Genomic DNA, 25,862 nt, shown 5'->3' with positions numbered 1-25,862 from the left:
CACTAATGCATCTTTGGCCATTAGGGCCTTAAACTGCCAGTTTCATATGTTAAAGTATCAGCAGCATATTATTGGATTGCTTAAACAAAAAATTATATTGATTCCTGATTGTGCTGAAAATAAGGATTTACTGCGTCCAGCTGAACAAGTTGGAAAACGTACTTTGCAATGTGGTTTTGATTCACTAGAGGCATCTTGCAGGGCTGCTGTAACTGGGTTTGTATGTAAAAGGCATGCTTGGTTTAAGGAGCAATTCTTGCCAGACCATGTTAAAGTGAAAATATTGGATGCTTCCTTAAACCAGGACCGCCCGTTTGCAACAAGGCAGAGTTTCTTAAGATGGAAGAAAAAGCTAAATCCATGCAAACTTAATTTTTTACAATTTAAACTCCATGGGTTAGTAGGCATTGTCCTTCCAAAAATTGGTCCTTTCCTGCCTCTTCCAGACCTTCAGTCCAAACCCAGATCCAGCAGAGCTCCCAGGCTTCAGTCCCAGGGTACGCACAGGACTAAGCAGTGGGGGGTCACCACTTCCAAATCTGGGAGTAATAAAACTTCCCCACTATGGTAAATTCTCAATTACTTCTTTTTGAACCGTCCAAGCACTTCTCAACTGACTGCCGCTTTGGGGGGGGAGATTGCTCTTCATGCAAAGAACTGGGAACTCTCTACCCAGGACAAATGGGTTCTAAGTAGTGTCCCAGGGATACAGGGTTCACTTCCTCACATTACCACCACCAAGTGGGTGGTCAGAACCTCCCCTAAATCAGTAGGCAGAGGCCCAAGAGCCAATACTTTCTCGCTTAAGCATGGGGGCTATTCAATTGGTACCAGAAGAGGAAAAGGGACAAGGTTTCTACTCAAGACTTTTCCTGGTACCCAGAAAAGACCATTCATGGCGTCCTGTCCTGGACCTGTCTACTCTAAACACCTTTTTGGGGAGTCCAAAATTCAAGATGCGACTCGACAGCTGCTCCCCTATGCTAGGCAAAGATGCCTGGTTGGCAACACTAGATTTAAAGGAAGCATACCTGAACATCCCAATCAGGGAATCTTGCAGAAGATACCTACGCTTCAAAGCAGGCTGCTGGCTACACTATCAGTTCTTTGCATTGGCCTTTGGCTTATCTACTGCGCCCAGGGTATTCACAAAGTGCCTAGCTCCAGTCATTGCATTTTGCAGGCAAAGAAATATTCAAATATACCCATACCTGGACAATTGCCTAATTCAGGCAGAAAGCCAGGACATACTTTGTAATCATCTGGCCTTTGTACAAAGGGGGCTAACTTGTCTGGGGTACACCATAAAGGAAAAGAAATCACACCTGGTACCCTGTCAAATTATATTACTGGGAGCAAGCTTGAATTCAACTTCCCAGATGGCTTTCTTCATGCCAGAGAAACAAATTCATTTGACAAACTACTTCAAACAGTGGCCACAAAAACACTATCTGCAAGGCAAATACTACCAGCTTTGGGGTTCATGGCCTCCTGCATTCTTCTAATTCCTTATGCAGGACTGCATATGAGGAAACTACAATGGTATCTAAAAAGCCTATGGTGTCAACTAGAAGCAATGATTCCTGTCATACCTTGCCTACGCGTAGTTCCTTTGGTGGGCAGAGGCCTGCCAACAAAACAAGGGACTACTACCCCCTGCCGCCCAAACCCTACCAGACACATCAGACTATGCATGGGCGGGCTCACCTGGCAGGGAAGTGCATTCAGGGCAAATGGAACCAAAGTCAAATGCACCTGCATGTCAATCAAAAAGAAATAGCTGTACAAAATGCTCTGACAGCCTTCAAGGACCACATTCTTCCAGGACAATTAATGATAAAGATGGACAACACCACTGTTGTGGTCGCAAACAAGAGGGGGGGGTACACATTCTTCCCCCCTCTGCAGACTAGCCATGGCATTGTGGAACACAGCCCTGAGTTACCAAGTGCATCTACAAGCTCAGTTCCTGCTAGGAAAACTTAAATACACTGTCAGACAAACTAAGCAGAAACCTCATGGACCCATACGAGTGGAAACTGGAACAAAGGATTTTCAACATGTTGACAAGCAAATGGGGGGCCCAGATATAGACCTGTAATCAGTTGGACAAATTTTCACATACTCCCCACAAACAAGCTTGGAAAGTGGATACTCTTTCAGCTGGAAAAAAATATCAGTTTTTGCCTTTCTTCCTCTGCCTCTGGCCTCCAAAGTACTACTAAAGATCAAACAAGACAAACCAAGGACTATTTTGATTGCACCAAAATGGCCACACCAAAACTGGTACCCCCCCTTGCGCAGTGTTTCTGCTGGCCCCATGGCACCTGCCTCAGACTCCTACCCTATTGTTTCAGCAGGAGAACCAGATACTGCACCCACAGCTTCAATCACTGAACCTAACATCCTGGCTAATTAACCTAATCTCTCCTTTACCATCCCTCAGTAAACCAGTGATGGATTTCATTTTAGAGGCAAGCAGGCGTAGTACTAGAAAATATTATGCTGAAAAATGGAATATTCTGTGCCTGGATCCAATCTCAAGGGATGAGCACAACGGTGCCGAATTTACCTCCGTTTTTATACTTAACTGATATACTTCACAAGGGCCTGTCTTTCTCTGCCATCAAAATTCACGCCTCAGCCATTTCAGCTCATTTATAACACAGAACCTCCCCTCTTCTCTCGTCCACTGCCCAAGCAGTTCCTCAGAGGGGCCAAAAATTTACGACCACCCAGGAGATCTCCAACTCCAGCCTGGGACCTTAACTTTGTATTGGAGAAACTCTCTTCCTCCTTTCGAGCCAGCTGCTACTGCAGACTTAAAATTCCTTTCTTGGAAAACAGCTTTTCTTTTAGCAATCACTTCAGCAAGAAGGGTATCTGAATTACAGGCCCTTGTGGCAGTGGAGCCTTTCATCATCTTTCATGCGGACAGGGTGTCCCTTAGGACCAATCCCTCCGTGCCCAAGGTGGTATCCAGTGTGGCCCTTAATCAGTCCATTAATTTGCCAACTTTCTTTCCTAATCCACAGAACAAAGGGGAATGGATACTGCACTCCTTAGATGTGCGCAGACAACTTAGATTCTACTTAGACAGGACTAAACTTCAGGACTAAACTTCAAAGGAAATCTGAACTGCTGGTGGCATTTGCTGCAGGGGCAGAGGGGAAGGCTATTTCAAGCAAACCACTTCCAAATGGATAGGCCATTGTATTCATTTCTTTTACAAGCACCATGGAAAACCTATCCCACAGGGGATCAGACCACACTCAGCCAGGTCTGCATCTACCTCTGCAGCCTTTCTCAAAAGCGTCCCTACCAGGGACATCCTAGAAGCTGCTACCTGGAGTTCTGTACATACTTTCACCAAGCATTACCATCTGCCAATTTTCTCTAAATCCAGAGCTGGCATTTCCACTGCAGTCTTGCAGGGCCTTTTAACCGGTCCTAATGCTATCTGAATTCCTCCTCCCATCCCTAGCTTTGAGAATCTACCCAAATGTTATGACTGCAACAGTGAAACACTAACATAGTACAGTTGTGTACACGTACCATAAATGTAGATGTTGGAGTGTATTCACTGTTGCAGTCCTTGTTACCCTCCCTCCAGCCCCCTTACTACTTTTTTTGGCTATAACTCTACTCTGCTTTACTATGCTCAAACGCTTTTTGGTGTATTTGCTTTTTTGTTGGAGGTATAACCAAGTATATTTATAGATTTAATTGCTTCCCATTATGGGGGGGCCCTGACATCTGGGGCAAGAAAAACGGATGTAATGGCGTCGGCTGCATGTTTTATACGCCCTGACGTCACGGAAGAAGGGATAGCAACTGACACAGGACCCAAGACTGTTAATCAAGCCGACTGAGGGCTACTGCAAGCAGATAACCCAAATGTGATGACTGCAACAGTGAATACACTCGAACATCGACATTTATGGTAAGTGTACACTACTTTCTGCAGGCTCTCTCTCTCTCTGTCTCCGTTTGAACCAGCTGCGACATGATCTAAAATCCCTTTTATGGAAATCCTTATTCCTGGTGGCTATAACTTCAGCAAGAAGAATTTCTGAATTACAAGCATTATGTATCAAGAGCCCTTACCTGATCTTTAATAAGGACAGAGTATCATTTCGTACTAACCCATCCTTTCTCCCCAAAGTGGTTTCTAATTTTTCGATTAACCAGTCCATTGAGCTCCCTGTGTTTTTCCCAAGTTACTCTTAACAAGGGAGAATACTGCCTACATTCCTTGGATGTTCATAGACTATTTAGTTTCTATCTGGACAGAACTAAATCCTTTTGCAAGTCGGACCAGCTTTTCATTTCCTTTGTGGGCCCTAGAATGGGAGGTGCAGTATCAAGTTACTTTGTCTCAATGGCTCAGGGATTGCATTGCCTTCACATATTCACTTACGGAGGGATTGAAGCCTGGCCAAATCAAAGCTCACTCAGCTAGGGCTGTTGCAGCATCTGTTGCCTTCCACTGTAGGGCCTCCATGGATGACATTTGTGCAGCGGCCATTTGGGCTAAACCCCATACCTTTATCAAGCATTACAAATTGGATCTGATCTCCAGGGGAAGAGCTGCCTTTGGCTCAATGGTTCTCAGGAATGTTCTTCCATAAGGGCCACCCAAGTTCTCCAAGTAGCTGGGGACTCTATTTTCTTTCCTATTCATCATTGATGGGACTAACAACTTCAGATGAAGAAGTTATGTCTTACCATAATGTTCCATCTGCGTTGTTTATCTTCTTCCAGTCATCACACCCTCCCACCGACCCCCTCCTAAAGTTCCTGGCGGATCTTCTGGGTCTTTGTGGTGTATTGGGGTTTCTGCACAGCGATGGCCTCTGACTTCTATATGTTGCATGCAAACTCGATCTGAGGTAACTGAGCAAAGGGCATTGTGGGTAGCAGCTTAGCTCGAGAGTTTATGGTGCACGCAAGCTTGATATAAGGCCGACTCTGTTCCGAGGGCTCAGAACCGAACCAGTCAGTGATGACTGGAAGATAAACTCCGATGGAACGTTCTGGTAAGACATAACTTTTTACGTGAATTGTCATCTCTAGCATGGGCCGGATGATATGACCTGCATCACAGAGGGTAGTACAGTCTTCCACCGTGAGTGCTCCTTCCAGGGTACCTGTGACAAAGCTGCCACCTTTTTGTCTGTTGTGACAACCTTGAGCCATCCCGTGCATTGCTGTTACTCTGGGAGATGGACAAATCTCTACAGTCTACTTCCTCCCAGGATTCATCCTGTCCAAATCCGCTCCAGCAGAGGTACCCCACCGTGCTATTTAAACTTGTCTGTGCAGGAGTGGAGGCTCTATCTATTCCCACTTCAAACGAGCTTTACTTGGAGTGTGATTTCAGGAGTCTGTCCTTGCCCTTTGGGCTTTCATTTTCTTAACCATGTTTTGGTGCCAGCCCCCTTTAATATTTTGTACTATTTCTGATTCTTCCCAGTTAACCAAAGATGGTTTCTGTAGAAAATGTAGCTAGTAAGTAGATGCTGTTTTGTGAAGGAACTTTCTTTGGTCGTAGTTGCTCTTTTTAATATCCCTTCTTTCATTATTGCTTTTCTTTTGCCATTAAGTTTTATAGCTCCCTTTGTTAGGCAGTCCTATATTTTTGTTCAGAGCAAGTTGAAAGTCGTGGTCTGAGCTTGTTTCAGTAATGATTTGGCACATGGGATACAGGCAGGGGGCATGACTTCCACAAACATTTCATGGAAAGTCTTGAATCAGTGATTTTGATTTCTCAAAGAACTAAAGTGTCCTGTCTGAGTCGAATGAGTGCAGATTGTATAATGTCCCTTGCTCCCCATTATGGCTATGGATTTCTAATTGGAATTACTGATTTATGCTTGCTTGGTAGAAGCAGAAAAGGTTACTTAACATTCAGTCTTGCAGAATTGTTGCAGTTGATAATTCATTGGCAAATCTATGAAAGGTTGGGTTTTAACAATGTCCCCAGCTTCCATGTAAACATTTAACAGCGAGTGCCCTCTCATACCCCACTATAGGAGAACTACTTTGCCACTGCCCTGACTAAATATACTAACTCACAGGTCCATACCACATATACTGTAATTGTAGAAGTAGACTTTCTAGAAGTTGCCAGTATTCACAATGCTTAGCAAAGGTATAGCCACTGTTTTACACCACCAGAAAGTAGCGAGTGGTATATGAATGGACTTCTTTGTTTTTATTGGACGTCTTTTAACTGGTATCCTCAGTGGCCTTGACACAATGCCACCTTGTCTGCATGTCACTGTATTTGATGTAGCGTTCTTCCTTTTGATCTTAATTTACTTTTGATTTGAATTATTTAGGGAGGAGTAGATTGACCTGTAAGTGGAATACTGATTTTTTTCTTTTTTAATTTAGATCAAAATCACGATCAAGAAGTAAGAGTAAGGAGAAGTCCAAAGCAAGCAAATCCAGATCAGAAAGCAAATCAAAAGCACAACTTGACAGTGGTTCACGATCTCGAAGTAGATCGGATGGGAGGTATGAAGAAAGATCTCGCAGTAGGTCTGTCTCTCCTAAAGAAAATGGAAATAGAAATGCAAAGTCAAGGTCACGATCAGTTTCACACTCTCCATCTCGTGAGAAATCCTTGTCAAACTCTGCCGCTGTGCGCAAAAGATCAATTTCAAGATCTTACTCGAGATCTGTGTCTAGGTCAAGGTCTCGATCACGTTCCCGCTCTGCATCAAGGAATTAAGACTGAAATTTTTATATGCATATATACATTATTGTATACATTGAGACAGTTGTTAGCGAGGTTACTATTCCTAAATTCATTTAGGTTTTAGCGTGTGTTCTGTTGTCTAGGTATTTTGCGCCTTTTATGGAGTTGGGATTACACCAGTCATGCGCTTTTATCCCCTCTTGAATGACAAAGTTAGGAGGACATTTTGCTTGAAAGTGTAAATTTAATCATGTTTAGTTGTATAGCATAATGAGGCAGAGTTTTGTTTCGTTTTTTAGTAAGCAAACAAAATTAAAGGGGAGGCTGCGAAACACACTAGTTTGCTAGCTATAAAGCTGTTAAATGGTATATTTTGGACAGTGCTCATCCTTTTCAGATTTAATAAAATATAGATGTAATCTCTATCATTCTACAGAAGTGTTTTGGGCAAGAACGATTGGAAACGTAAATGTTGCTTACCCAATTTACTGTTATTGAGTAATGTAATTTGATCACTTCTGGTTTAATTTCCTTTAAAAATGTTATTTCCCATGTGCTTTATATGTCTGTTGGTCTAGTTACCTGGCCAGGTTTCATTATTTAGCAATAAAGGCTGTGTACAGCATCCACTGTTACTCAGTTTAATTTATTGCCTAAATTATTGTATCCTTGCTGTATGTGACTATACTGTAAAGTTACTGTTAAGCTGCTGCCACGCTTGCATGATGCCATTTCACTGGAAAAGACCATTTTCAGTGCAAGATGTATTAAAACCCCTTTACATTTTGCTGCGTGTGCTCTTCTTTTAGTTTGACTACCTTTGCAGCATTTGTGTTTGTATACTTGTGCATTTTTATTTTATGGATCATTCTGTTAATCTGCAGAGGTAATGGCAGCTCAACAAAATGGGATCTTTGATACAGTAAGTAACCATCTTTTAGTCTTTGTACATTATGTAGTTTTTGCATACTGAATTAAACATTTAATTTTACTGTTTTTTGTCTTTAATTTGCTGTCTGGTAGATTCATGTGATTTGCAGATAACTGCAGTGGGGGGTGCTGTTGAGTTTTTTTTGCTGTTAATGCTGTTTTGTAGTTCAGGTTAATATGAACTGTTAGGCTTTGTAATTGCACTTTGTTTTGAACAAAGTTTTGGAAAAGATGGTTTCATGTCCCCCCCCCCCCCCCCCTAAAAAAGTAGTCATCTGATTTATTTTATTTTTTTTTTTTTACTAGACTGACCTGAGCAGTGTTGGTGGACTTGGATTTTGTACAAATAACATTACTGCCTGATTATCTTCGTGTTTCACTGTTGCAGTCATCACACTTAGGTTATCAGCTTGCAGTAGCCCACAGTCGGCCTGTTGAGTCTTGGGTCCTGCGTCTGTTGCTGTCCCTTCTTCCTTGACATCGGGTCGTCAGGGGTATAAGACATGCAGCTGATGCCGTTACGTCAGTTTTTCTTGCCGTCCGGTGCCCGAAGCAGAAGCAAGTTCGCAAGTGCCGTTTGGCTGACTCCTGAAATTTTCATTTTAGAGTTTCAGAACCGAAGTCTTCAACTAAAAGTTAAGTACCCTGTTGGGGAAACTTTCTTGCTCTAAACCGATGTCAGTAAAAGTAAATAATTGCATTTCTTGTGGAAAGCAAATACCTCAAGATTTTCATTCGTACTGTATTCCTTGCCTAGGCCCTGCCCGCGACATACCTCGCTGTCTGTTTTGTGCCTTATTTAAACCACAAACTATCCATCGTCAGTATATTTACGCTTCTAAATATTTTGATGCTCTGTTCAATTATCCCGATATGTCTTAAGTAAGCCATCCGACTACCAACATTCCTAAAAAAAGCAGAGATAGAGACAGGCCACCTAGGTCCAAAGCTGCCGACGACGCTTCAGAGCCAGTTTGCCGGTACACAGTGAGGCGCTTTCGCAGCCCCTGATACCAACTACTTCAGATTCGCAGGCCTCTACTGAGACCCATTCGGAGTGTGGTATGCCGTGAGATGCTTCAACTGTGGAACCTGCGGATGGATGGGTCTGGTGTCGCTGTGCAGGCACCAGCTTCTGAGGGTGCATTCAGGCCTACTGGCTTGTGTATTAAACCAACGCCATCTTCTTAAAGGCCTAAAACTCGAACCATGCCTAGAAAACTGACGCCCAGACTGCATGGCCAGGCCTCTATGCCTGAAAAACAAGAATGGCTGAAGACCTTCTTACTTTATTCAGGGGAAGCCAACCTTACCCCCCTCTGAGACCTAGGACCGAGTTTGCTTATGATACTTCTGACAAAGATTCTGAATTTTCGGTTTCCTCTGACCAGGATTTACCCTTATCTGCCTGAGGATTCTGATACTGAGGACTTTATTCTCTCTGCATCCACCCCCCCCCCCCCCCGGAGGATTTTTCTTTTGGTGAAACCTTGCATACCCTCGGGGAGCATTTTCGTTGGGGAAAGTCAGGATTTCTTTGACTCTAAAGAGAGACTTGGGGATTTCTTACTCCTGCCCCAGCACAGGCCTTTAGCCACACCTGCTGTACTAGACATGGTCGATGATGCCTTTTTGGAATCTAGCTTGGCCCCTGATTCTTTACCTCCTGCTCCCAAAAATCCTGATAGATATTACAGGGTCCCTGATTCTCATAAGCTCCCTTTTAAAAATCCTACTGCAGATCCTGAGACCATTTCACAGGGGCCCAAGGGCATTAAAGCTACTACTGCCAAAAACCCTTCCTCCTCTGATAAGACTCCAGAATGCTGGATAGATGGGGTAAGAAGGTATACACTTCTGCAACTTGGCCATTAGGGCCTTAAACTGCCACTTTCATATTTTAAAGTAGCGGCATATTGGATTACTTAAACAGAAAATTATGTTTATTTCTGATTATGCTGAAAATAAGGATTTACTGTATTCAGCTGAACAAGTTGGAAAACGTACTTTGCAATGTGGTTTTGATTCATTAGAGGCATCTTGCAGGGCTGCTGTAACTGGGTCTGTACTTAGAAGGCATGCTTGGCTTGAGCAATCCTTGCCTTCTGGATGCTCCCTTAAACCAGGACCACCTGTTTGGCAAGAAGGCAGAAGTAGTTCTTAAAAAGATTGAGGATAAAGCTAAATCTATGCAAACTGGTAAAGATTTTTTACAAGTACAACCTCCAAGGTTTAGTAGGCATTGGCCTTCCAAGAATTGTCCTTTCCTGCCTCTTCCAGACCTTCTCAGTCCAAACCCAGATCCAGCAGAGCTCCCAGGCTTCAGTCCCAAGATACGCACAGGACTAAGCTGTGGAGGGCCTCCACTTCCAAATCTGGGGGTAGTAAAACTCCCCCTGTGGTAAACTGTCTCTGACTTTTTAAAACTGCCAAGCACTTCTCAACTGATAGCCCCTTTGGGGGGAAAGATTGCTCTTCATGCAAAGAACTGGTAACTCATTACCCAGGACAAATGGGTTTTAAATAGTGTCCCAGGGATACAGATTTCACTTCCATACGTTACCAACACCAAGTGGGTGGCCAGGTCTACCCCCAGTTCAGTGGACAGAGGCTCAAAAGCAAGTACTTTCTCTCTAAAGCATGGGGGGCTATTCAGTTGGTACCAGAAGAGGAAAAGAAGCATGGGGGGCTATTCAGTTGGTACCAGAAGAGGAAGAGAAGATTTCTACTCAAGACTCTTCCTGGTACCCAAAAAGGACCATTCATGGCATCCTGTCCTGGACCTGTCTAAACACCTTTTTGGTGATTCCAAAATTCAAGATGCTGACTCTTCACCAGTTGCTCCCTATGCTAGGCAAAGATGCCTGGTTGGCAACACCAGATTTAAAGGACGCATACCTGCATATCCCTGTCAGGGAATCTTGCAGAAGATAACTACGCTTCAAAGCAGGCTACATGCACTATCAGTTCTCTGCACTGCCCTTTGGCTTATCTACTGAGCCCAGGGTAATCACAAAGTGCCTAGCTACAGTCATTACATTTTGCAGGCAAAGAAATATTCAAATATACCCATACCTGGACGATTGTCTAATTCAGGCAGAAAACCAGGACATACTTTTGAATCATGCTGCATTTGTACAAAGGGTGCTAACTTGTCTGGGGTACACCACAAACGAAAAGAAATCACACCTAGTACCCTGTCAACAAGTTATATTCTTGAGAGCAAGCTTGAATACAACTTCGCAGATGGCTTTCCTGACGCCAGAGAAATTCATTTGACAACCTACCTCAAGTTACCACAAAACCCCTGCCATCTGCAAGGCAAATTCTACAAGCCTTGGGGTTCATAACCTGCATTTTTCTAATTCCGTATGCAAGACTGCATATGAGGAAACTACAATGGTATCTAAAAAGTCTATGGTGTCAACATTCTCAGGATCTAGAAGCAATGATTCCTATTGTGCCTTGCCTACGCCTAGAGTTCCTTTGGTGGGCAGAGGCCTGCCACCAAAACAAGGGATTACCATTCACACTGTCACCCAAACCCTAACAGATGCATCAGACTATGCATGGGGGGCTCACCTGGCAGAGAAGTGCATTCAGGGCAAATGGGAACCCAAGTCAAATGCACCTGCATATCAATCAAAAACAAATGTTAGGTGTACAGAGTGCTCTGACAGCCTTCAAGGACCACATTCTTCCAGGACAATTAATGGTAAAGACTGACAACACTGTTGTGCTACATAAATGAGCGGGGGGGGGGGGTACACATTCCTACCCCCTCTGCAGACTACCCATGGCATTGTGGAACACAGCCCTGAGCTACCAAGTTTATCTACAAGCTCAATTCCTGCCAGGAATACTAAATACACTGGCAGACGAACTAAGCAGAAACCTCATGGACCCACACGAGTGGAAACTGGAACCACGGATTTTCAACATGTTGACAAGCAAATGGAGCCCAGATATAGACTTGATGATCTTGGTGTTTCACTGTTGCAGTCATTATATTCGGGGTAATCTGCTGGCAGGTTGCCTTCAGTCAGCCTGAATAACAAAGTCTTGGGTCCTGCGTCGGTTGCGGTCTCCTCTTCCGTGACTTCAGGTCGTCCGGGGTATAAAACATGCAGCCAACGCCATTTTATTCAGTCTTTCTTGCCGCTCTGTGCCTGAAGCAGTTCGCACGTGCCGGTTGGCAGACTCCTGAAATTTTCGCATTAGAGTTTCAGAACCGAAGTCTTCAAACTAAAGCTAAGTACCCCGTTGGGGAAACTTTTTCTTGCTCCTTACCGATGTCAGTAAAAGTTAATTGCATTACTTGTGGGAAGCAAATACCTCATAAGGATTTTCATTTGTACGGTATTCCTTACCTAGGCCCATATCATAACGTGCCTTGCTGTCTTTTGTGCTAGATTTAACCAATGCACTATTAAGCGTCTGTATAGTTTTGCTTCTAAATATTTTGGATCAAGATTTAATTATCCTGAAATGTCGGTTAGCAATCAGACAAGCAGAGTTCACAAAAAGCAAAGAAAGAGACAGACCGTCCATTGAGGTCAAAAACTGAAGCTTCTCCTAAGCCCGTCGCCGGTACTCGGTGAGGCCCTTTTGCAGCCCCTGTTACATTTGTCGCAGGCCTCTACCAAGACTCATTCTGAGTCCAGTATGCAGTGAGATTCTCAGAGTATTGAACCTGTGGATGTCTCTCCCATGGATGGGTCTTGAGCACCGGCTTCTGAGGGTGTTTTCAGGCCTCAACATTTTGATATTAAACTGACAGACTCAAAAACAAGGTCAGACATCTATGTCTAAAAAACTGACACATGAAACACGTGCACAGGCCCCTATGCCTAAAAAACAGATGATCAAAATGGCTGAAAACTTAATTACCTTGATCAGGGGTTCCCAACCCCTCCCTGCTAAGAGGCCCAGGCAAGGCACTGATTATGAATCTTCAGATCAGGTTTCCATTTCTTCTGATTCCTCTTCTGATCAGGAATTTTCTATTCCACCCTATGAGGATTTGATGCAGAGGAATCCATCCCATCTGCATCTTTTGGAAAGACTTTGCATACTTTAAGGGAACATTTTCACTGTGAGAGTCAGGACTTCTCTGAATCAAAAAAGAGGCTTAGGGATTTCCTTCTTCCTCGGCATAGGTCTTTGGCTATACCTCCTGTAGTAGACATTGTTGAGTTTTCAGAATCCAGCATGGCTCCTGATTTACTACCTCCGGCTCTTAGTAAGCCAGACAGATATTACAGGGTTCCTGACTCCCACAAATTTCTATTCAAAAATCCTGCTGCTGATCCAGAGACTATTTCTCAGCATCCCAAGGGTGTAAAGGCCTCTACAGCCAAAAATCCTACCCCTTCTGATAGAGGTTCCAGGGTGCTGGATAGATGGGGAAAGAAGGTTTATAAGTCTGCTACCTTGGCAGTCAGAGCCTTAAACTGCCAGTTTCATATGCTTAAATACCAACACCATGTTATGGGCTTACTGAAACAGAAAATGTTGATTTCGGATTGTGTGGAAAATAGAGAAACAGGAATTATTGCATTCAGCAGAACAAGTTGGAAAGCATACTTTGCAATGTGGTTTTGCTTCCTTGGAGGCCTCTTGCAAGGCCGCAGATGTTCATGTTACACTGCTGCAGTCATTACACTTGGGTTATCCTGCCGTCAGGTGGTCCCGCAGTTGGCCAGAGTTCCAAAGTCTTGGTCCGGCGTTGGTTGCGTTTGCCTCCTCCCTGACGTTAGTGCGACAGGGGTTTATAAGATGCAGCAGACGCCATTTTCTTCAGTCTTTCTTGCCGTGCAGTGCCCGAAGCAAAAGCAGTTCGCAAGTGCCGGTCGGCCGTCTCCTGAGATTTTCATTCTGAATCCAGACCCGAAGTCTTATATAAAGCGAAGTACCCCGTTGGAAACTCTTTCCTGCCTCAGACCGATGTCCGTAAAAGTTAATAACTGTATTTCTTGTGGGAAGCAAATACCTCAAGGATTTCCATTCCTATTGTATCCCATGCCTAGGCCCTGAACACGTTACTGGTTGTCTGTTTTGTGCTAGGTTTAACAAGTGCACTATTAAAGTCTGTTTGATTTTGCCCATTATTTTGGTAGAAAATTCAATTATACCATGCCGTCGGAACTTCCGACTGGAATACACAAAAAGCGCAAAGACAAGGATAGGCATCCGAGGCCCAAAACTGACGGAAGCCTTTTCTAGGCCAGTCACCGGTTCTCCGGTTTTCAGCGAGGCGCCTTCACAGCCCCTGGCGACCGCTTCTGCAGAACCACAAGCCGCCTCTGACTCCCACGTGGAAATGGCTGGGCCTTTGGACGCACAAGCTCTTCAGCCAACCGAGACTAACCTTTCAGAGGGATCCGGAGTAGCTGAGCAACCCACAGCTGCAGAGGGTGTCTTCAGATCTACTCCGTTAAACATTAAACCCTCAGTCAAGTCTAAGCCTCCTTTAAAGTCAAAGAAACAAATACAGCATTCTCCAGGACCGGCCTCCATGCCTAAGAAACAAATGCTCAAAATGGCCAAAGACCTAATTACTCTGATCAGGGGGTCCCATCCCCCTCCTGATAAAAGGCATAGACAGGATGCAGACTGACTCATCCGACAGGTGTCCATCTCTTCTGATTCTTCCTCAGACCTAGGATACTCTTTATCTCCTTATGAGGATTCTGATGCTGAGGAATCAATTCCATCCACCTCACTACCTGAGGACTACTCCTTTGGGGAAACCCTACATACCATGAGGGAGCATTTCCACTGGGAAGGCCAGGATTACTCAGAATCAGAGACTTCCTTTTATTACCTCAACACAGACCTGTTGCTATTCCACCAGTTAGATATTGTGGATATTGTGGATGATGTGTATACTGAATCCAGCTTAAATCCTGATTCCTTACCTCCAACCCCTGTTAAACCTGATAGATACTATAGAGTCCCTGACTCACAAATTTCTGTATAAAAGCCCTGTCGCTGACCCTGAAACTATTTCTCAGGGACCCAAAGGAGTTAAGGCCTCATCAGCCAAGAATCCAGTTCCTTCTGACAGATTCCAGAGCATTAGACAGATGGGGAAAGAAAGTATATACGTCTGCAACTTTAGCAATGAGAGCTTTAAATTGCCAGTTTCACATGCTAAAATATCAGCAATTTTTACGGTCTCAGTTAAAACAAGAAATGCTTCCAGAATCAGATCCTCCTAATTTTACAGAAATGCAGGATTTATTGCATGCAGCTGAACAAGTGGGAAAGCATACTTTGCAATGCGGTTTTTATTCTCTAGAGGCCTCCTGCAGAACAGCAGTTACAGACACTGTCAGAGCACATGCTGGGTTAAAAGAACATGTGTTATCAGATCATGTTAAAGCAAAATTATTGGATGCACCTTTGCAGCAGGATGTGTTATTTGGAGTTGAGGCAGAAGAGGTATTAAAGAAAATGGAGGATATGGCAAAATCTATGCAAACTGTGAAGGATTTCTTACAGGTTCAGCCTCCTAGATTTAACAAACTGGCCAACTAAGAATTGGTCCTTTCCAATTACAAAAAATAGCAGCTCCAGGGATCACGCCAATAAATATCCAAGTTCCAAAATTGGAAGAGTGTTCAGTAAAAAAGCTTCTTTATTTGTTCACAAATAACCAAGGTAAACGTCTCCAAAAACACGTTTTCGTCGCTGTAATGCAACTTCCTCAGACCATGAACTCTTTTAAAAACATCATTTAAATACACAAATTTAAAATAACATGTGATGTCAATTAACATTTTAAAGGTACACTTCTTTCATTGCCCCACTCATTTGTAGGTGTACTTTTTTTATTATATAAAACAGTGTTAATGAACTATCAAGATGTTACTAAACCAGTTATTATAATAAAAACATAACACTTTAAAATATATACATAATAAAAATATTAATATTAATTAGGACATAGTATTTTTAGGTGACCCATAAGACTGAAATTATAATTACAAAACTTAATATAATGTAATATTAAAAATGACTACATTCTACTGGCCTTGAGTTTTAATATAGGTTTAATAGAAATGTAGTCATTTAATCCTGGTTTTTTATTTGATTCCAATAAAATCTGCCAATGGGTCTCCCTTTCCTCCAACTTTGCTTGCCAAGGTCCTCCCCTGGGATCCAAGTTGATCCTGTCTAGTACAAAAAATCTGTATTTAGCTATAGGACATGTCTGTGTGTGTTTATACAGGGCATTGTTAGCATTGGCCTTCTTTACATCATACATGTGTTCGTATATCCTACGTTTGAGGGTACGTTCTGTTTTGCCCACATAATATGCAGGGCATTCTAAACAGACAGCTAAATAAACCACTCTGGTACTGTTACAATTGTAATATTCTCTTGCTCTTATGGTTCTCCTTAAAGCTGTAATAGTAACCTCCTCATCCTGCATGATGTACGAACATTGTGCACAGGCACCACATTTATATGTGCCCTTACGTACCCTTGTTGTCTTATTCTGGGTAGGGCCTTGTTCTATTAAGGATTTGATATTTCTACCCCTACTGAAAATCATCTTTAAGTCCTTTCCTTGCAAGTTGGACAAATCAGTAATAGCCATAAAGGCTTCCCATTCTTTCCTAATAATGTTTCTTATCTGTGTAGAACTTGTACTATACTGTGTAATAAAAGCATGTGAGAAGTCTGTATTATTTTCTACTATCTCCTCTCCCGGTCCACTGATACCAATCCCCAGTACTGGGTTGTATCTGTCCCTTCTACCCTGTATCACTTGTTCCTGGATTTGGTTGATAAAGTTAAGAGGATATCCTCTATCCAGGAACATGGACTTCAGGTTTTGACATTCTTCGAGAAAATCTTCCTCCTCCGATGTCATTCGTGAAATTCTCACATATTGGCCCTTAACTATGCCTCTTTTTTGATGAAATGGATGTGAGCTTTTGAAATGAATGTAGCTGTTAGAGTAGGTAGGTTTTCTGTATACGTTAGATTTAAAGCCCCCTTTACTACTCTTACTGAGAAGTACATCCAAATACTCTACCTTGTCATCCGATATTTGGTGGGTAAACTTTAAAAAGTCTGTGGTGGTAGCTAAATATTCCATAAATTCCTGGATTTCATCATAGGTCCCTGTCCAAAAAATACAGATGTCGTCCAGAAACCTGTAATAGGCTACCCAGTTTTTATTGTATGTACTGTTTATTACAAATTTGTTTTCCCATATGGATAGTATGATGTCCGCATATGTGGGAGCACAATTGGCTCCCATAGCGACACCAGAAATCTGCTTGTAATATTCTCCACCAAAATGGATGAAATTGTGATGTAATACCAGTTTCATCAAATTCAAAAGGAGAAAACTATCCCCTGAATTGGCTTTTGGACTAGATGCAATGGCTTCTTCCAGCCATTGTAGACCTGTTTCATGCGGAATAACTGAAAACAGGTCTACTACATCTATGGTGAGAAATTTAAGGTTAGGTACTTTCAGGTCCGGGGTAATCTGTTTTAAAAATTCCCAGGAATCTTTGAGTAAATGTGTTGTCTTTGGCCATATTTTCTTGAATTTATAATCTAAATATTTGGAAATGGGGGAAATCTTGGAACCTTGTGCCGCTACAATTGGTCGGAGTGGTGGGTTGTCTGGATTTTTATGGACCTTGGGCACCCCAAAGATTGAAGGAATTTTGGGCTCCTGGTTGTGTAAAAAAGCATAGGTGTTTGGATCAATCATCCCTAAGTCCTTCAACCTTTGGATAGCCAAATCTATTTTTTTGTAGGCTATGTTGATTTCGTTAAGAGATACCGTAGTGTATCTACTGGGATTGTTTAGTAAGTTTAACATCTTACCTTCATACAATGCCTGGTCCATAATAACTATTCCCCCTCCCTTGTCCGGTTCCATGATTCTAGTTTCGGAATTCCGTCTTAGGAATTCCAAAAGCTCTCTTTCTGAAGGTGTTAAATTAGTACCATGTTTCCTGTTAAACACACCCTCTTTTCTGATTTTTTGTTCTATTCTCATCTCAAGGTTCCTAAGCTGTGGGTGGAGCGGTGGATTAAATAGACTAATTTTGCGTGGTGCATCCTTCTCATAATTTTCTGTATGCCCCATCAGATTCTCTAAATTGAGTTTTCTGATAAAGAGCTTTAAATCTATAATCACTTTGGTCATGTCACTGTTTTTACTAGGAACATATTTAAGTCCTTTAGTAAATAGTTGGAAAAATGTGTTGTTAACTTCTAGGTGACTGTAGTTATATATAGTAAAACCTTCTAAGCTACTGATAGAGCAAGGAAATTGGGATTCAGTAGTTGACTTAGGTGTAGACTCGTCTAAGTTTACACTTTCATGTGTGATGTCCCCTAGTGCCTGTTGGTATAATTCCTCATGTTCCCCCTGGGTGGGGGGCTCGAATGTAAAAAAGACTGAGAGGTACTTCTTTGATTACGGATCCTTTCTGATCTTCTTGGTAACGGATCCGCTACCCATTCATTTTGTATATCAGTACTCTGTTCTTGCTCTTCTAATAGATGACCTGTGAAAGACACTGTCCTAGGATGTCTATACTCCCCGTTGTAAGAGGGAGGTGGCAGGGGGTATTGCTTACCCTCCCTGTATTCCCTTATATCCCTCTGTAATTTCTTACATTTTCTTTGCACTATAAGATCACACTTGTGATCAATGTCCTGCCTTATTTTGTAATATTTATTTTTGTTATCTTGTACCTGAAATAACAAATCAGAAACCACTGCTTGGTTGTATTTAGCAATATCTACATCAAGTATTTTAATTTCCCTTTCATTATTGTTTACTATAGCTTGCACTATAGCTAATCCACAGTTGTCAAAAGCTTTAACAAGATCTTGATGAAATTCACTGTCCTTTACAACATTGTTGGGATACTTATGTATCCTCAGTCCTTTAGGTACCAAACGTTGATTTAAACATTGAACAAGGTATTTGTTATCTAGTTGTAGTTTACGGTACCTGTAAAGGCTAGATTCGAGTTCCATCATAGAATCTCGAAAACTGCAAGCCCTGGAATCCGCTGGTTTGGGGCTCCGGTGAGTGTAAAATGAAGGTATATCTCTATACCAGTCCTCGAAAGTCCCGCCAGGTGTATTTAGCGGTTCCACTTGATGGATGTTACTTGGACTTGCTTCGGCGCCAATGTGAAGTATTTCTGGAGTTCTATGATAGTCCGTTTGCCGTACATCATGGTCCGGCCCCTCTGTTGCGTTTCCTCTGTCTGTTCTGTGTTCCGCAAACTCAGTTCCTCCTGTTACTTCCGGTATAACGACCGAACTGGATCTCGTCAAGATATGCTGCAAGCCCTTACCTAAGGGTACTAGAATACTGATGAGTTCAGACAATTGACCAGTAAGTTTCCGTATTTCGCCCATTTCTGAGCGAGATGTAAGCCCTTGGATATCGGCCATGGTTGTCTCCCCTGTTTCCTCCATGAAATACTAACAACAAAACACTGAGGGAAACTGTAAAAAACAAACCACAAAAAATAGCAGCTCCAGGGATCACGCCAATAAATATCCAAGTTCCAAAATTGGAAGAGTGTTCAGTAAAAAAGCTTCTTTATTTGTTCACAAATAACCAAGGTAAACGTCTCCAAAAACACGTTTTCGTCGCTGTAATGCAACTTCCTCAGACCATGAACTCTTTTGAAAAATCATTTAAATACACAAATTTAAAATAACATGTGATGTCAATTAACATTTTAAAGGTACACTTCTTTCATTGCCCCACTCATTTGTAGGTGTACTTTTTTTATTATATAAAACAGTGTTAATGAACTATCAAGATGTTACTAAACCAGTTATTATAATAAAAACATAACACTTTAAAATATATACATAATAAAAATATTAATATTAATTAGGACATAGTATTTTAGTATTCACATGCTAAAATATCAGCAATTTTTACGGTCTCAGTTAAAACAAGAAATGCTTCCAGAATCAGATCCTCCTAATTTTACAGAAATGCAGGATTTATTGCATGCAGCTGAACAAGTGGGAAAGCATACTTTGCAATGCGGTTTTTATTCTCTAGAGGCCTCCTGCAGAACAGCAGTTACAGACACTGTCAGAGCACATGCTGGGTTAAAAGAACATGTGTTATCAGATCATGTTAAAGCAAAATTATTGGATGCACCTTTGCAGCAGGATGTGTTATTTGGAGTTGAGGCAGAAGAGGTATTAAAGAAAATGGAGGATATGGCAAAATCTATGCAAACTGTGAAGGATTTCTTACAGGTTCAGCCTCCTAGATTTAACAAACTGGCCAACTAAGAATTGGTCCTTTCCAATTACAGACAGACCTCAAAGGGGAAGATACAGACGTCCAAGAGGTAGAGGTCAAACACAAGGTCCTTACAGGCCTCGACAATGGGGTTGTATCAGGCCAGAAAGAAGGGGGAAGACAGGCCACAACCATATAAAAAGCAGCTCCAATGACTTCTCACTACAGCTGCCAAACAAATCCTTCTTAGCAGCCCCCTTGGGAGGAAAACTGGCACTCTTCTACCACAACTGGCGAATGATCACCAAGGACAAATGGGTTCTCAACATTATATTTCAAGGTTACAGGTTACACTTTCACACTCTGCCAAGGTTAAAAGGAATGCCAAATCTGCCACCAAATCAATGGGCAGAGGCTCAAAAACAAATTACAGCACTCATGGATATGAGAGCTATTCAAAAGGTACCATCACAGGAGCAAGGACAAGGATTTTACTAGACTCTTTCTGGTACCCAGAAAGGACAAAGCATGGAGGCCCATTCTGGATCTTTCATCTCTAAACACTTACCTGGATGTTCCGAAATTCAAAATGTTGACATTACAGCAACTTCTTCCCATGCTGGGCAAGAAAGCTTGGCTCATGACTTTGGACCTCAGAGGCATACCTGCATGTCCCTATCAGACAAAACTGCAGAAGATACCTCAGATTCCTAGCTGGTTCCATGCACTACCAATTCTCTGCACTGCCCTTTGGCTTATCTACTGAGGTCTACAGGGTCTTCACAAAGTGCCTGGCACCAGTAATTGCATTTTGCAAACAGAAAGGAATTCAAATTTATCCGTACCTGGACGACTGCCTGATTCAAGCAGAGAGCAAGGACATTCTTCTACGGAATCTGGCGTTTGTAAAAATGTTAAGTTGCCTGGGGTACATAGTAAACGAAAAGAAATCAAAACTAGTGCCCTCACAAGAGATTATATTCCTGGGTGCCAGCTTGAACACAACAGCCCAGATGGCTCATCTCACGCCAGACAAACAAGGACAACTGACTCAATACTTGCAGTTGATGGCAACAAAGACCCAGCTCCCTGCAAGAAAAATTCTGCAGGCCCTTGGGTTACATGGTATCCTGCATACTACTAATTCCATATGTCAGACTGCATATGAGAAACTACAATGGTACCTAAAGAATGTATGGTCTCAACACTGTCAAAGTTTGGAAACAGTTATACCACTAATCCCTTGCCTTCAACAGGAGTTTCAGTGGTGGGCTGAAGCTGGTCACCTCAACAAGGGACAGCCTTTTACACAACCCACAGCCAGGCAAACAATGACAGCAGATGCATCGGATTACGCCTGGGGAGCACACATGTCAGGCAAATGTATTCAGGGCACGTGAACCGCAGAACAAAGGCATCTTCATATCAATCAAAAAGAGATGCTAGCTGTACAAAATGCGATTATAGCTTTCAAGGACCTGCTGCATCCAGGACAACTACTCCTAAAGACAGGCAACACCACAGTTATGTGGTACATAAGCAAGGGGGCACTCACTCCTACCCCCTATGCAGACAAGCTATGACTTTATGGAACACAGCTATAAACCTTCAAGTTCATCTGCAAGCGCAATTCCTGCCAGGAGAGAAAAACACACTGGCAGACGACAAGCAGAAACATCATGGATCCCCACGAATGGGAGTTGAATCCACAAATATTCAGAATGATAACACAGAAATGGTGGAGCCTGGACATAGATCTGTTTGCATCCCCAATAAACTGCCAGCAACAAAAATTCTGCACAAAGTGTTACTATCCACAAGCATGGAAAGTGGATGCCCTCTCATTCAGCTGGAAGAACCTACAAGTATATGCTTTCCCACCACTACCTCCCCTGCCAAAGGTACTCATAAAAGCTAGGCAGGAAGAGCCAAAGATGATCCTGATTGCACCAGACTGGCCACGCCAGCACTGGTACCCAGTCTTAAGGAGCTTAGCACAAGAACCACCCTGGATTTTGCCTCAAATCCCACATCTGCTGACTCAGCACAACAAACAAATACTACACAGCCAGCTAAAGACCTTAAACCTAGCTGCATAGAAGATTCTTTAGTCAAGCAAGCAGTGCCTCTCTCCAAAGCTGTTATGGATGTCATTCTGGAGGCCAGAAGGCCTAGTACCAGGAAAGCCTATTCGGATAAATGGAAGAGATTCTGTGCCTGGAACCAAGCTCACAGCCTTGACCCTCTTCCTCAGATATTACAATACTTAACTGAGATGCCGGACAAAGGATTCTCCTTCTCATCCATCAAGATCCACGCCTCTGCCATCTCTGCTCATTACAACATGGATTCACCAATTTTCTCTAATCCTCTGTTAAAACAGTACCTAGGGGGCTAAAAACATAAGACTGCCCTGTAGAGCACCTACTCCAACTTGGGACCTCAACTTTGTTTTGGAGAAGCTAACTTTACCTCCTTTTGAGCCAGCCAACACAGCAGAATTAAAATATATCTCTTGGAAAACTGCTCTGCTCCTGGCAAATAACATCAGCACAAAGAGTTTCAGAATTACAGGCTCTAATGGCAGTGGAAACTTTCATTTTCCACCAGAACAGGGTGTCTTTACGAACTAACCCTACTTTTATGCCAAAGGTGGTATCCAGTGTGGCTCTAAACCAAACTATTCACCTGCCAACTTTTTATCCTAAACCACAGAATAAAGGGGAGAGACTACTGCACTCTTTGGACATTCACAGGCAGTTACGCTTCTACTTGGACAAAACCAAAGCTTTCAGAAAATCAGAGCAATTATTGGTAGCATATGCTGCAGGAGCACCGGGAAAAGCCATTTCAAAACAGACTATTTCAAAATGGATAGGACAATTGTATACGTTTTTGCTACACATACCATGGAAAACTGGTACCTAGCAGCATTAGATCTCACTCTACCAGGGCAACAGCCACTTCAACTGCCTACCTCAGGGGAGTACCTACCAAGGATATTTTGGAAGCAGCAACTTGGAGTTCTGTACACACCTTCACCAAGCATTACCATCTGCCTCTATACTCTGGCTTCGCCACTGCAGTGCTGCAGGGCCTTATAGCCACCCCTAATGCCTTATAGGACCAGCCACCCTTCCTGAGCTTTGGGATTCTACCCAAGTGTAATGACTGCAACAGTGTAACACGAACATAGTACAGTTTTGTACCTACCATAAATGTAGATGTTCGAGTGCAGACACTGTTGCAGTCCAGGTTACCCTCCCTCCTTCCCCTCTTACTGGCTGGTATGTACCTATGTCTTCTACCCTTACTACCTATGGTGAGCATTTGCTGGTAGCTGTAAGTTTTTTGCTTTTCTGATGTATGTTTTATTAGCAGTTGGAATTGCCTACATATTTAGAGGCACCTGACATCTGGGACAAGAAAAACTGAAGAAAATGACGTTGGCTGCACCTTATATACCCCTGTTGCACTGACGTCACGGAGGAGGCGACAGCAACCGACGCCGGACCAAGACTTTGGAACTCAGGCCGACTGCGAGACCGCCTGACGGCAGGATAACCCAAGTGCAATGACTGCAGCAGTGTCTAACATCTACATTTATGGTAGGTACAAAACTGTACTTTACTGGATCTGTGATTAGAAGGCATGCCTGGCTCAAGGAGCAAAATTTGCCTGATCGTGTTAAAGCTAAATTGTTGGATGCCCCCTTGCAGCATGATACTTTGGTAATAAGGCAGAAGAGGTTTCAAAGAAAATGGAAGATAAAGCTTAATCTATGCAAACTGTAAATGATTTCTTGAAAGTGCAGCCACCCAAGTTTAATGGGCACTGGCCTACTAAAAATTGGCCCTTTCCTTTGTTAACAGAGCCACTCAAGGCAGATCCAGGTGCTCAAAAGGCTCCAGATATCAATCACAGGGTTCTTAAAGATCAAAGCAATAATGGGGTGCTCCACCTCTAAATCTGGAGGAAACCAAGCACAACCCTATAGTAAGCAGTCTCAATGACTTCCCTCTGCCATCACCAAGCATTTATCTTTTGGCAGCCCCCCTTGGGGGGGGGGGACTAGCACTTCATGCTCAAAATTGGCAGTTAATAACCCAGGACAAGTGGGTATTGAACATAGTATCCCAGGGGTACAGATTTAATTTCCATACAGATCTGCCACAAAATCAGTGGGCAGAGGCTCAGAAACAAGTTATGTCCCTCATGGATATGGGGGCTATTCTCCCAGTACCAGAAAAGGACAAGGTTTTTATTCGAGGTTTCCTGGTACCCAGAAAAAAGAGAATTCTTTGTGTCCAGTACTGGACTTATCGATTTTGAACACGTACCTGGACATTCCAAAATTCAAAATGCTGACTATACAACAGCTACTGCCTGTGCTGGGCAGGAAGGCTTGGTTAGTGACTAGACTTGAGGCATACCTGCATATCCAAATAAGAGAATTATGCAGAAGATACCTCTGCTTTAAGGCAGGTTTTTTGCATTACCAATGCTCTGCACTGCCCTTTGGCTTATCTATTGCACCCAGGGTCTTTACAAGGTGCCTGGCAACAGTAATTGCATTCTGCAGAGAAAGAAGCATACAAATTGATCCTTATCTGGATGACTGTCTCATTCAAGCAGAGGACAAGGACACTCCAACATGTGGCATTTGTAAAAAGGCTTCTAACATGTCTAGGGTACACAAACTTAAAGAAATCCCAACAGGTACCGTCTCAAATAATTACATTCCTGGGTGCAAGCTTGAATACAACTGCCCAGATGGCTTACCTTATGCCAGGTAAACAAAGGCTACTGACATACCCAGTTATCTGCAAGACAAATTCTGCAGGCTTTGGGGTTCATGGCATCCTGCATTCTACTAATTCCGTATGCGAGACTTCATATGAGGAAACTTCAATGGTACCTAAAAAGTTTATGGAGCCAACATTGTTACAGTCTGGAAACAATGATTCCTCTCATTCCCTGCCTACAACAGGAGTTTCTTTGGTGGGCAGAGACCAGTCACCAAAATAAGGGACGGTCATTGCTCTATCCCCTGCCACCCAAACCCTAACTACAGACTCATCAGACTATGCTTGGGGGACCCACCTGGTGGGGAGATGCATTCAGGGCAAATGGAGCCCAAAACAAATGCATCTGCATATCAACCAGAAAGAGATGCTGGCTATTCAGAATGCTCTGACAGCCTTCAGGGACTTGCTTCATCCAGGACAACTACTGATAAAGGCGGACAACACCACGGTTATGTGGTACATAAACAAGCAGGGGAGTACACATTCCTACCCCCTTTGCAGACTAGCCATGGCATTGTGGAACACAACTTTGACTTACCAAGTACATATTCAAGCTCAATTTCTGCCAGGAAAACAAAATACTCTGTCAGACGACCTAAGCAGAAATCTTATGGTCCCGTACGAATGGCAACTGGACCCACAAATCTTCAGCATGTTAACACAAATGGGGGAGCCCAGACCTAGATATATTTGCCCCTCCCCAAAATTATCAGTTGGACATTTAAAAATCTCAGACAGGAAAAAACAAGAAAGATCCTAGTTGCTCCGGACTGGCCTCTCCAACACTGGTACCCACTTCTAAGGAATATGTCTCAACTTCCCCTTTAGTACTTGCCTCCAATACCTCATCTACTGTCTCAGCAGTACAATCAATTTCTGCGCACACTGCTCCAAACTCTGAACCTTGCAGCATGGCTGATCATTTAATTATTCAAACACCTCTCAGTAAATCTGTGATGGATGTCATTTTGGAAGCCAGAAGGCCTAGTACTAGAAAATCTTATGCTGATAAATGGAAGAGATTCTGTGCTTGGAACCAAGCACAAGGAACAGACACAGCAAATCCCAATATTCCTCAGATTTTACAATATTTGACTGAGATGCTTGACAAGGGGCTATATTTTTCTTCAATAAAAATCCATGCCTCTGC

At 42.8% G+C, this 25,862-nt stretch overlaps 1 protein-coding gene and 1 long non-coding RNA gene across 3 annotated transcripts in view; one reads left to right on the top strand and one right to left on the bottom strand.

Annotated features, from left to right (window-relative positions):
• SRSF6 (serine and arginine rich splicing factor 6) overlaps positions 1–7,697 on the top strand; it is an 826,370-nt gene extending 818,673 nt beyond the window's left edge. For both annotated transcript variants that reach the window (XM_044090109.1, XM_044090110.1), the window contains exon 6: positions 6,400–7,697. In XM_044090109.1, the coding sequence (XP_043946044.1) occupies positions 6,400–6,739 (340 nt within the window). In that variant the 3' untranslated portion in view covers positions 6,740–7,697. The remainder of the gene's footprint in view (positions 1–6,399) is intronic.
• On the bottom strand, positions 873–10,496 carry LOC122816997. Its single transcript, XR_006367132.1, has 2 exons — positions 10,432–10,496; positions 873–931 (listed from the first exon to the last, which is right to left on the bottom strand). It is a non-coding gene; the product is annotated as an uncharacterized LOC122816997 (long non-coding RNA).
• Positions 10,497–25,862: the final 15,366 nt, after the last annotated feature.

This window comes from Protopterus annectens, chromosome 12.part0 (assembly GCF_019279795.1).
Source record: "Protopterus annectens isolate FY-2018-M chromosome 12.part0, PAN1.0, whole genome shotgun sequence".
NCBI lineage: Eukaryota > Metazoa > Chordata > Ceratodontiformes > Protopteridae > Protopterus > Protopterus annectens.
This window is presented reverse-complemented; position numbering and strand designations above follow the sequence as displayed.